The 12,111-nt window shown below is 46.4% G+C and overlaps 1 protein-coding gene across 2 annotated transcripts in view; it reads left to right on the top strand.

The window, feature by feature from the left end:
• Nucleotides 1-2,502: 2,502 nt before the first annotated feature.
• Nucleotides 2,503-12,111, top strand: part of CDKL1 (cyclin dependent kinase like 1) — a 66,702-nt gene continuing 57,093 nt past the window's right edge. Inside the window, exons 1-2 of one of the 2 annotated variants that reach the window (XM_025392560.1) lie at nt 2,503-2,690; nt 3,584-4,187. In XM_025392560.1, the coding sequence (XP_025248345.1) occupies nt 4,017-4,187 (171 nt within the window). In that variant the 5' untranslated portion in view covers nt 2,503-2,690; nt 3,584-4,016. Of the gene's footprint in view, nt 2,691-3,583; nt 4,188-12,111 lie in introns of those variants that run through there. The other variant, XM_025392558.1, reaches the window with a different exon arrangement.

The following is a 12,111-nucleotide window of genomic DNA, read 5'->3' as shown; positions in this document are numbered from 1 at the left end:
ACAGACACCTTGAAAGACACAAACTACCAAAGCTTTCTCAAGAAGAAGTAGACATCCTGAATATTTTATTTTAAAAATAGAATTTGTAATTAAAACAATTTCAACAAAGAAAACTCTAGACCTAAGTGACTTTACTGGCAAATTCTTCCAAATGCCAGGCACAGTGGCTCACACCTATAATCCCAGCACTTTGGGAGGCCAAGGCGGGCAGATAATCTGAGGTCAGGAGTTCAAGACCAGCCTGGCCAACGTGGTGAAACCTCATCTCTACAAAAAATACAGAAGAAAAAAAAAAAAAAATAGCCGAGAGTGATGGCACATGCCTGTAATCCCAGCTACCTGGGTGGCCAAGGCAGGAGAATTGATTGAACCCAGGAGGCGGAGGTTGCAGTGAGCCAAGATCGCACCACTGCACTCCAGCCTGGATGAAAGAGCAAGACTCTGTCTCAAAAAAAAAAAAAAAAAAAAAAAAAAAAAAATTCTCCCAAACATTTAAGGAATTAATAATACCAATTTAATATAAACATCTCTAGAAAATAAAAGGGAAGAGAAACACTTCCCAACTCATTTTTTGAGATCAGTATTATCCTGATGCCAAAATTAGCAGACATTACAAGAAAACTATACATCAATATCTCTCAAAACATGAATGTAAAAATTTCCAATAAAATATTACTCATCAAATCCAGCAAAATATATATATATATATATATATATATATATTTTTTTTTTTTTTTTTTTGAGACGGAGTCTCGCTCCGTTGCCTAGGCTGAAGTGCAGTGGCACAATCTCGGCTCACTGCAAGCTCCGCCTCCCGAGTTCACGCCATTCTCCCGCCTCAGCCTCCTGAGTAGCTGGGACTACGGGAGCCCACCACCAAGCCCGGCTAATTTTTTGTATTTTTTTAGTAGAGATGGGGTTTCACCGTGTTAGCCAGGATGGTCTCCATCTCCTGACCTCGTCATCCGCCGCCTCGGTCTCCCAAAGTGTTGGGATTACAGGCGTGAGCCACCGTGCCCGGCAATATATTAAAATGATAAAATCATAAATAAGTTGGGTTTATCCCAGGAACAAAAGGTTGGTTTAACACCTAAAAATCAATGTAATTCACTTTATCAACAGACTACATAAAAACAATTAGGTGGTGAACACCTATAATTCCAGCTACTCAGGCCTGGCAGAAGTAGGAGGATTGCTTAGGCGCAGGAGTTCAAGGGTACAGTGAGCAGTGATAACACTACTGCACTCCAGCCTGGGTGACAGAGCGAGACCCCCTCTCAGTCGAAAAGAAAAGAAAAGAAAAGAAAGAAAAAGCAAATGATCATCTCAATAGATGAAGAAATTCATTTGATAAAATTCAATGTCCATTCATAATTTTAAAAAGCAAACAGGCCGGGCGCGGTGGCTCAAGCCTGTAATCCCAGCACTTTGGGAGGCCGAGGCGGGTGGATCACAAGGTCAGGAGATCAAGACTATCCTGGCTAACATGGTGAAACCCCGTCTCTACTAAAAATACAAAAAAAAAACCTAGCCGGGCGCGGTAGCGGGCGCCTGTAGTCCCAGCTACTCGGGAGGCTGAGGCGGGAGAATGGCGTGAACCCGGGGGGCGGAGCTTGCAGTGAGCCGAGATCGCGCCACTGCACTCCAGCCTGGGAGACACAGTGAGACTCCGTCTCAAAAAAAAAAAAAAAAAGCAAACAAAACCACAACTAAGCAAACTAGGAATGAAAGTGAACTTTCTCAGCCTCCTATTAATAAAAGGGCTTCTGTGTTAGATATATATGGCTGCATAACAAATTACCCCAAAACATAACAGCAAACATATTTCAGTTTCTAGAGGTCAGGAACCCAGGTATGGCTTAGCTGGGTGCTCCTGGCTCAAGGTCTCTCACAAGATTGAATTTACATTGTCATCTGCGGCTATAATCTCATCTGAAAGCTCACTAGAGTTGGGGTGGCGGGGGAGATCCACTATCCTCAAAAGGCTACATACGGTCTGATTCCATTTTCATGACATTCTGGAAAAGGCAAAACTATAGAGACAGAAAACAGATCAGTGGTTGCCATTTGCAAACAATTTCTGTTCACAGACCACCTCTAGGCCATCCCTGTACTGGGTTTCCAGGGCAACCACCAGCCCTTCCTCCTCAGCTCCAGGCTCCTTTCTGAACACTACCTGGGTTTACATTTAGTAGCATGCTGCTTGACATGGGATTGACTCCCATTTCATAGACACTGTGTTAATTTTCTCTCCTCGGGTACTGCTTCCAGGGCAAATACCCGCATTGATGCTGGCACCGGGAACGGGGCGGATGACAAAGTGTGAGGCAGTCTGCCCAGTGGCAACTGACATGATTTCATGATTTCCACAGGTCCATCCGCTTCCTGCCAGTGTGTCAGATCACAGCAGCAGGAGTCCGTCGGGAGAAGGATGGGGGAAAGGAACCGAAAACAATTAAGGCAGGCTCTGTAAGCTTCCACCTCCCACACCAGAAGGGTCCCACAGCAGAAGACTACAGTGGAACCTTCCCTGCTGTAGGAGGAAAGTGCTGACTTTAACCAATTTCTGCGGTCACGCCTTCCTCTTCTTTCCTTTCTCCCTCTCATTCATTCACTGACGCCGCAGCACTGATCAACACAGACACAGAAGCTGCCTCCAAGGGACCAAAGGGAATAACCGCGGTTCTGAGGTGTGGGGACGGCTGTTCCAGGGAAATGTGGACCGCTCAGGAGGGGCTCCTAGCGCAGGCGTCTTCCCCGCAGACGCGGTTACAGCTGCGCTTTGCACGGCCTGCGGAAGTTTGCAAATCTAGCAGGTCTGCTCTCCCGGCAGCAGGACGTGCAGGGACTCGGCCCGCGGTCAGGACAGCTCCCGTGGACTAAGGGCGGCCCCCCGGGGCCATTCCCTGCAGCCAGGACGGCGGCCGGGCTGGGCCGGGCAGGGGGTGGGAAGCGGGGGCGCTGCGGCCCCGCCCAGGCCGACCCGGGGCGGGGGCCGGTTCCCATAGGGATCTCGGGCCGAGGCACGCCGAACCGAGCCGAGCCGGGCGAAAGAAGGCGAGGCGGGAGCCAGGCCCGGCCCAGACCGCCGCGGCGCGGTGAGTCCCGGGCAGGCTAGGAGCGCGGACCGTTCCGGGCCAACACGTGGCACCGCTCCACGCTGCGCGGCGCGGCTGGGGGGCACGTCCCGGCGCGGGAGGGTTTTCCCGGTCCCGCGGACTAGGGGCGCGTGGTGGTCCCCTGCGGCCCAGCCTCGCCGCCGCCCCGGGGAGAGCCGGGAGGTGTCTTCTTGCCGCAGGGAAATGAGACCCGAAATTAGAACCGGGGAAGCCCTTAGCTCTCCCCGTGCTCCAGCCAGCTCAGGTGTCTTAGATCGGATGAACGATAACGTTAAAAAGATAGATTATCTTACAGCTCGGCTCGTTTTAGGATGGCAAGTTACATTTTAACTTACAGGGTATTTAACGGGCGATTAAAATTGGGTTATTGGAGGCAGCTAACTCTAGGCTGTTACTCCTGATCGCGTTGCCATTGCCGACACGGGTCCACGCTTCGTTCCTTAACATGTCCTGTTCTGTTCTAGGCCCGTGACGAGCACTCATCGTTGGGTGGGGCTCTAGTGCAGTCCGTTCGTGCCAATATTTTATAAGCGACGTTTTCAAACTATGTGAAGATCTGTTTTTTGTTTGTTTGTTTGTTTGTTTGACGGAGTCTAGCCCTGTCGCCCGGGCTGGAGTGCAGTGGCGCTGTCTCGGCTCACTGCAACCTCCGCCTCCCGGCTTCTCGCGATTCTCCTGCCTCAGCCTCCTGAGTAGCTGGGATTACAGGCGCCCATCGCTACACCCGGCTAATTTTTTGTATCTTTAGTAGAGACGGGGTTTCACTATGTTGGCCAGACTCGTCTCGAACTCCTGACCTCAGGCGATCTGCCTGCCTTAGCCTCCCAAAGTGCTGGGATTACAGGCGTGAGCCACCACTCCCAGCTGAAGATCCATTTTAAGAAGATTTATTCCTCTATGATGGAGAAGTATGAAAAAATTGGGAAAATTGGAGAAGGATCCTATGGAGTTGTTTTCAAATGTAGAAACAGGGACACGGGCCAGATTGTGGCCATCAAGAAGTTTCTGGAATCAGAAGACGACCCTGTCATAAAGAAAATCGCCCTTCGGGAAATCCGAATGCTCAAGGTAATTGATTCACTTTTCCTTTTTTCTTTTTCCAGACAGGATCTCACTCTGTCACCCAGGCTGGAGTGCAGTGATGTGGTCATAGCTCACTGCAGCCTGGAACTCCTGGGCTCAAGCCATCCTTCTGCCTCAGCCTCCTGAGTAGCTGGGATTACAGGTTCTAGCCACTGCTCCAGGCTCCACTTTTTCTTTAAAGTGAATTTTTAGGGATGAAAGAAATAAAGTGAGTCATGTTATGTTAAAAGAATGTCATGGGACATGGTTACATCTTACTTCATAGCCTTTTGACTTCAGTGACACAAATGGGATATCTGTGCACAAGTCACTAATTATATAATGAACTAGAAAGCAGAAACAAAAGTGCCAGGTAAGGTGGCATTCACTTTTAGAGATGCTATGGTATATTTTATTTTTCTTCCCAATAGTTTCTCTCCCACCTGTAGACCTGGGTTTTCAAGGACCATCACAATTTGATAGTATAGGAATGTAAGACAATTCAATTTTGCCTAGCATTGTTGATTTTTAAACTTCTAAGGTATTTTCTATTGGTATACTCAGTCTTTTAAGAGAATTAATCATTTACCTGTTTTCAAACTGCCAGGAAGCTCACAGGTCTCATTACACCTCATATATATTTACTGCTGAGCATCATCATGTCTCATTTCTAAAAAGAAGTGTTCTTCTTAAAGAAGTGAAATGATCACTTTCTATTTTTTTTTAATGTTTTGTAGAAATGGGATCTCGCTATGTTGGCCAGGCTGGTCTGGACCTCCTGGCCTCAAGCGATCCTCCCACCTTGGCCTCCTAAAGTGCTGGGATTACAGGCATGATCCATCGAGCCTGGTCTGATCACTTTTCAAATGTTTATTAGTTAACCCTAAAAATACCATGATATCGGAGGGGGGAAAGGTATTTATTACAAGCTAAAAGTGTGTTTGCCTCTAATGGAGAGACTTCTTTACAGAACTTCTGTGAAGGTGAAATCCAAATCCCAATGTGAAAGGTGACATGTAATGAATACCACGGAGGTCAACTTTGTTTCAGTTATGGCCTCTGTGTTCTGACCTGTATAACTAACTACATGACAAGGGAAGAGCAACATGGTGAGAGACAGATGAATGAAACTTCCAGGGGATTTACTATTATTCTTGCTTCTGCAGTTTCTCCAGATCACTCTACAAATCCTTTACCCATGGATAAGTGTGTGGGGTCACTTCTAGATAAGGAACCTAAATGGAAAGCAGCAAGCTTTGGACAAATTGAAATGGGTGGATAACAGGGCAACTTCTCTATTTAGGTTTGGAATGTTCTTAGCCAACAGGATATTATGTATTGAGAGGAGATGCTTCCAAAGTCCCCCAGGGGAGTGCTCCCATAGGCAGGGGTGAGACCTGCAGTGTTTGACCATCCCCCTGCCCGGGTCACTCTACCCTTACCCTCTCTGTACACAGGGAGAGGCTGTTAGGCATTTTCTCTTCCTCAGGCTTTCCTAGGGGAGGAGGTGATCATTACATTTCAAAGGGTTCATTGACCTGAAAGAAAATCTGTTTCTTGCAGAAAGATACTTTTTCTGATTCTGAAGATTACTTTTGTGAATGCTCCTTTCAAATCTCTCACCACACTTTATCAATACTACATTAACAGTGATAGCTCCCCAAATTAATTGAGTTCTTCCAGGATGGAGACCTTGCCTCTGTAGCTCTGTATCCCCAAAGCACACTAGTTGGCACATCTAGGCCTCCCAAAAATGTTATTTTGGATTGAAAAAAAAAGTTAACAAAATAAGCTCTTAAAAAAGGTGGATGTTGCCAATAAATTGGGAAGTCAAATGTGTTCTCTGAACTGAATATTGATATCCTCCAAAGGATGGGGTTGTGTGCACATGATCCTGATTTCAAAGCATGCAGCACCCCACTCTCCAGATTAAGTGCACAGACGTAGACACCCCCGATCTCTATGAAGTGGTGGGACTAGATTAGAGGTAGAGTCTGTTCTTTAAAGCTGTAACTTTTCAGAGTTGTGTGATATTCCTAACACATAATATGTACTAGACTGGGCATGGTGGTGCATGCCTGTGGTCCTAGCTACTTAGGAAGGAGGCCAAGGCAAGAGGATGGCTTAAGCCCAGCAGTTCAAGGCTTTGGTGAGCTATGATTAGGCCACTGTACTCTAGCCTGGGTGACAGAGTGAGACCCTCTCTGTTATAAAATAAAGATACTTAATAAATATTTGCTGAGTAGGTAAATTGAGGGTATGGTGAATGAACATTTTATTTTCTCCATTTATGGATTCAGTAAATACTCATAGAGTCCCAGTTGTGCCTACAGTGATGTTTATGCAAAGTTGTACACCCTGTCTTTCAGCAGCTCGGCTCTTGGAAGGGAGGTAAGATGAGTTGCCCTTTGGCTCTCACTCCTTATAGACTGGTTCCAGTGAGCAGGGCATGTGTACCCTTGTCTGGTAAGAACTCTTTAGGTGCTTGTTGAATGGTGAAAAAAAAGTGACTGGGGGCATGTTTGAGCTGAACTTTGAAATGTTTAGGGAAACGTGGAATGAGAGATAAGGCATTCCAGGCAGACACTCTATCCTAGGAAAAGGTGCATAAGTGGAAAGCACAGTATACTGAGGGAACACAGGTAATAACCCCAGTGTCTTGGCCAAGATGCCCAGTGGGTGCTAACAGGCCAGGGAGAGAAGGAAGGGGGAAGCCAGGGTCCAGCAGGATCAGGTCATATTCTAGATTTCTTCTGAAAGAAGAGCACATAGGAATCTAATGATTGGATGAGAAATCAAGAACAATTTCAAGGTTGTTGACTGAGTGACTGGAAGAATGAAGAGATCGTTCACTGTGATAGAGACCCAGGTGCAAAGTTGGTGGAAAGGAAATAAAGAGCTCTGTTTTGGACAGGTTAAATTTGAATTGTGAACCCAAAGAGACTTGTAAAGTAGGCAGTTGACTACACAAGTCTGGCATTCAGAAGAAGTCCAGGTTGGAGACAGATAAAGTTGGGGCACATAAGCTTATAGATGGTATTTAAAGCTGTGGGACCGGAGGTGGTCACCATATGGGATGGAGGGACAGGTACTGAAGGTGGAAGCTTAGTGTACCCAGACCTTGGGAGTCAGGAAGATGACAAGGAACCAGCAAGGGAGGCAAGAAGAGGCGATCTGCATGGTAGGAAACCCCATAGAACAATGTTCTTTCTTTATTATCATTATTATTTATTTTTTGGAGACAGTCTCGCTCTGCCACCAGTGGCACAATCTCAGCTCACTGCAAACTCCGCCTCCCAGGTTCAAGAGATTCTTCTGCCTCAGCCTCCCAAGTAGCTGGGATAAGAGGTGCCTGCCACTACACCTGGCCACTTTTTGTATTTTTAGTAGAGATGGGGTTTCACCATGTTGGTCAGGCTGGTCTCGAACTCCTGACCTCAAACGATCCGCCTGCCTTGGCCTCCCAAAGTGCTAGGATTATGGGTGTGAACCACTGCGCCTGACCACAGTGTTCTTAAAAGCTTAGTGAAGAAGATAGCTCAAGAGTGAGGGGATGCTCTGTGGTGTCAGAGGTCTCCATTAGTAGATTTAGGATTAGCCATTGGCTTTGATCATGTGAGGGTCTTTGGTGACCTTGACAAGAGCTGTGTGAGTGGAGAGGAATGAAACCTTCATCAGCAGAGGTTTAAGAGAGAGGAGAGGAACGAAGTGGAGATAGTGATATGGGCAACTGTTTTGAAGAGTTTTATTATAAAAGGAAGACAAAAATGGGGCAGAGGTGTTTGTAAAGATGTGGACTGAAGAGAGGTTTTTTTGTGGTTGCTGTTTTTAACTACAAGTGAGAAGTACATTTGTATGCTAAAGTTGTAAATAAATCCAGTAGAGAAAAAACTTAATGTTGGAGGAGGGAGAGAATTACCGGACCCATGACCTTGAGTTACTAACCTGAACCATACCAAACTTAAATATCATTGCATAAAAAAAGACAATTTAGGCCGGGCACGGTGGTTCACGCTTGTAATCCTAGCACTTTGGGAGGCCAAGACGGGCGGATCACCTGAGGTCAGGAGCTTGAGGCCAACATGGTGAGACCCCATCTGTATTAAAAACACAAAAACACAAAAACTAGCCAGGCGTGGTGCCAGGCGCCTGTAATCCCAGCTACTCCTGTCTGAGACAGGAGAATCGCTTGAACCTGGGAGGCAGAGGCTCCAGTGAACCGAGATCGTGCCCTTGTGCTCCAGCCTGGGTGACCGAGTGAGACTGCTAGATTCTTTACATACACTCTCCTTAATCTTTCTGTAACAGGATCCACAGCTGGCTCCAAGCTATGGGGTGGAACTTCTTCCACCAGGGTATTCACCGTCTTCTGATTTGCGTATGATACATGGACCCTACATGAATTCAACTCCTTTCCATAACTCAGGTTTAAATATATTAAGGATTTATTGGATGAGAGGTAGGGTGGTCATAACAGAAGTCAGATTGCAGAGAGAGACAATGTAACTGAAAGAAAATCACCTTAAATCAAGAAGTCAGGAGCTGGGTGTGGTGGCTCACGCCAGTAATTCCAGTATTTTGGGAGGCCGATGTGCAGATCTCTTCAGCCCAGGAGTTCAAGACCAGAGGGGGCAATGTGGTAAAACCCCATCTCTACAAAAAATAGAAAAATTAGCTGGGTGTGGTGGCATGCACCTGTAGTCCCAGCTACTCAGGAAGCTGAGGTGGGAGGATCACCTGAGTTCTGGGAGTCAAGGCTGCAGTGAGCCGTGATTTGTGTGGCTACACTCCAGCCTGGGCAACAGATTAAGACACTGTATCCAAAAAAAAAAAAAAATCAAGAAGTCAGGCATGATGGGCTGGAGCATCACAGGCCCTGTGGTGGAAAGTGGGCAGTGGTTCTGCATAAAGCAGGCGGATGCACTTGAACTCCACGCAGCTCCTTAGGGGAATATCTGTGTGTCCGGGAAGGAGCAAGGAAAGGGCTATGTGTTTCAAAACAAATACAAACCATACAAATACAAAGTAATACAAACCAATACAAAACCAATACAAACCATACAAATACAATGTAATACAACAGAATAATTGAGTTTCTAAGGCCCCAAGCCCCTATGCTGCTGAATCTTCTCACTGTGGAATGAAAATGGTAGGAAGAGGAAAGAAAGAATTTCAGCCAGCAGTGGCAGAAAAAGTAGATGCTCCTAACGGAGTTGGAGGTTAAGGACAGGACAGTGTCACTGTGGGATCTCTGGGCAGATGTTCTACCTATGGCAGGTGGTATGGGGGCGTTAAAATATATTAGACCAGCATTGGTCAAGGGCTGAGAGCAGCAGCTGGGACACTGTCCGTGACAGGTCTCCCTCCAGAAAACAAGAAAAACAAGAGAGACAAAGAGAAGGAATCATCTACTGCTCTGTGGCAGGTAGGGGCAAGGGACCTAGTAAATCTGGACAAACTGCCAAGTGTCGTTGTTACCTGGGATGCACAAATTACACTGCTAACAACCTTAGAAGGTAGATATTGTTATCCCGTTTTACAAATGGATTCAGTGTGGTTAATGATTTGCCAAGGCGTCCCGGTCAGTAGGCTGGAATGCAGAAACAGTTCTCTCTGTCCCCAGGTTCATGCCATGTGGTTTGCCCGTACCAGAACCATCCATCACTTTATACCAAACACCATACTCTGAAGTCTCCCCATGACTGGTCCTCAGAATTTATACTGCCCATTCTCCAGCAAGGCCTTAGCTGTGAGATTCGTGGCTTCTGTGGAGGCCTGAGTACAGACTCTAGCTGGAGCAGCAGTTCTTTCCATCTCTCATTCCATAACCTTATGGACTATTTTAGAAGGCTAAAAGTTATGGTTTGCCACCTACAAAGATGAGAATAAGCATGAGGGGAAATGTCCATTTGAAAATTAGTTATAAATATCACAATGTAATGCAGAGATTAATAATGAGAACAAGGTCACTCCTAAAGGGGGAAAATTGGTTCTTGGCAGGTGACAAAAAAGTCTAACTTTTTTATTGTTTAAAGCACAGATATACATATGGTTCATATACAGATATATAGTATATTTGTGGTATTAAAATTTCATTGGTAAGTGATTAGAAAAAATGTATAAAATGACTCTTTGGGGGAGAGAAATGAAAAAAGGTGCATGGGGTGTGGGCGAGTGGGACTGTTGAGTGTATCCTAGATGCCAGAAGTATGCTCTCATTTGATTTTAATTCATCATGAATAGTAGTAACCTGCTGAATGTCCAGAACATCCCTTTTTTCCCTGCTGTCCCCTTTCATCAGTGGCCTTCTAGAAGGGACAGGGGCTGTGTGACTGAATGGGGACAGGAGCTGCAGTTAGGGACTTCAGCAGTCTGGTCCCCTCTCCTCCCCTCCCCCTCCCTTCTCTTTTTTTTTTTTTTTTTTTTTGGAGACAGTCTCACTCTGCTGCCCAGGCTGGAGTGCAGTGCTGCAATCTCGGCTCACTGCAACCTCTGCCTCCTGGGTTCAAGTGATTCTCCTGCCTTAGCCTCCCCAGTAGATAGGATTACAGGGGCACGCCACCACACCCGGCTAATTTTTGTATTTTTAGTAGAGACAGGGTTTCACTGTGTTGTCCTGGCTGGTCTCAAACTCCTGATCTCGTCATCCGCCTCCCTTGGCCTCCCAAAGTGCTGGGATTACAGGGATGAGCCACCACACCCGGCCATGGGACTTCAGTTTCTGATCATGCTTGAAGCTGTGGAGCGACCTTGGGCAAGCTCTAGTGCTTCCTGGAGCCTGGCCCACCTTATTGCTATGATTTATGTCCCTGTTTGGCATTGCTTTGCTGAATTTTTGCTGAGGAGAGCAGAGGGCTCTTGGGTCAAACATCTAACAGCAGTCAAGCAGCCTCAAGGATGCAAGGGCAGGAAAGTAGAGGGTCAAAGGGAGTAATAGTATAGAAGAGGAAAGCACAGACGGAAAGGCAGAAGGTGAGATTTTAACGTGGTGCTGCGGGCAATGGAGGCGCTGGAGACAAAGCTCTTCACACAGTACCCCCAAGAGGCTCACTGTCTTCAAAGAGCAGACCAGAAATCCTGCTGGGCACATTACCATCATGGTGACAGGCACATGCTCTAAGAAGCAGGACTGTCAAAGTTGCCCATTATCCAAAGCATTTATTAAGTGCTTAATTGAATATGCTCTGTGCCAGGGCCACATCCACTAAATGCTAACAGAGTACCATGTAAATGCTCGCTAGCTTTAGAATCTAATTAGAACTTTCACAGTTGGAAGGGCTTCTGCTCCTCAAATATTAGCTGAAGGAGTGTTTCCTAACTCAGTAAAAACCTTGGCCAGCCACAGTGGCTCATGCCTGTGATCCCAGCACTTTGGGAGGCTAAGGCAGGTGGATCATGAGGTCAGGAGTTTGAGACCAGCCTGGCCAACATGGTGAAACCCCATCTCTACTAAAGATACAAAAAATTAGCCAAGTTTGGTGGCATGTGCCTGTAACCCCAGCTACTTGGGAGGCTGAGGCAGGAGAATCGTTTGAACCCGGGAGGTGGAGGTTGCAGTGAGCCAAGATAGAGCCATTGCACTCCAGCCTGGGCAACAGGGCGAGACTCTGTCTCAAAAAAACAAAAAACAAAAACAACCAAAAAAACCTTATGGAAAATCCTGTAACATCTTTAAGAATTTAGTCCTGCTGTTGCTAATAGGAGTCATTTCTAGGCTCCCTCTATTTAAATTGTTTAATTGGCTTGTTGAGGTGGATTAATAACATATGTCTATTGTTTTAGCTGAGGTCAGCATTTTCTATTATGGATTATGGATTAACAAACCCAAATGTCTGTGGAATCACACTGTTAACATAAATGAGGGAAGCAGCCTGAATATAGGGCAAGATGGAGAGGTGGAGACTGGGGCAAACTGGAGTCCTCATGTCTC

Source organism: Theropithecus gelada, chromosome 7b (genome assembly GCF_003255815.1).
Source record: "Theropithecus gelada isolate Dixy chromosome 7b, Tgel_1.0, whole genome shotgun sequence".
NCBI lineage: Eukaryota > Metazoa > Chordata > Mammalia > Primates > Cercopithecidae > Theropithecus > Theropithecus gelada.
The sequence above is the reverse complement of the archived record's forward strand: the minus strand, read 5'-3'. Positions and strand labels throughout refer to the sequence as shown.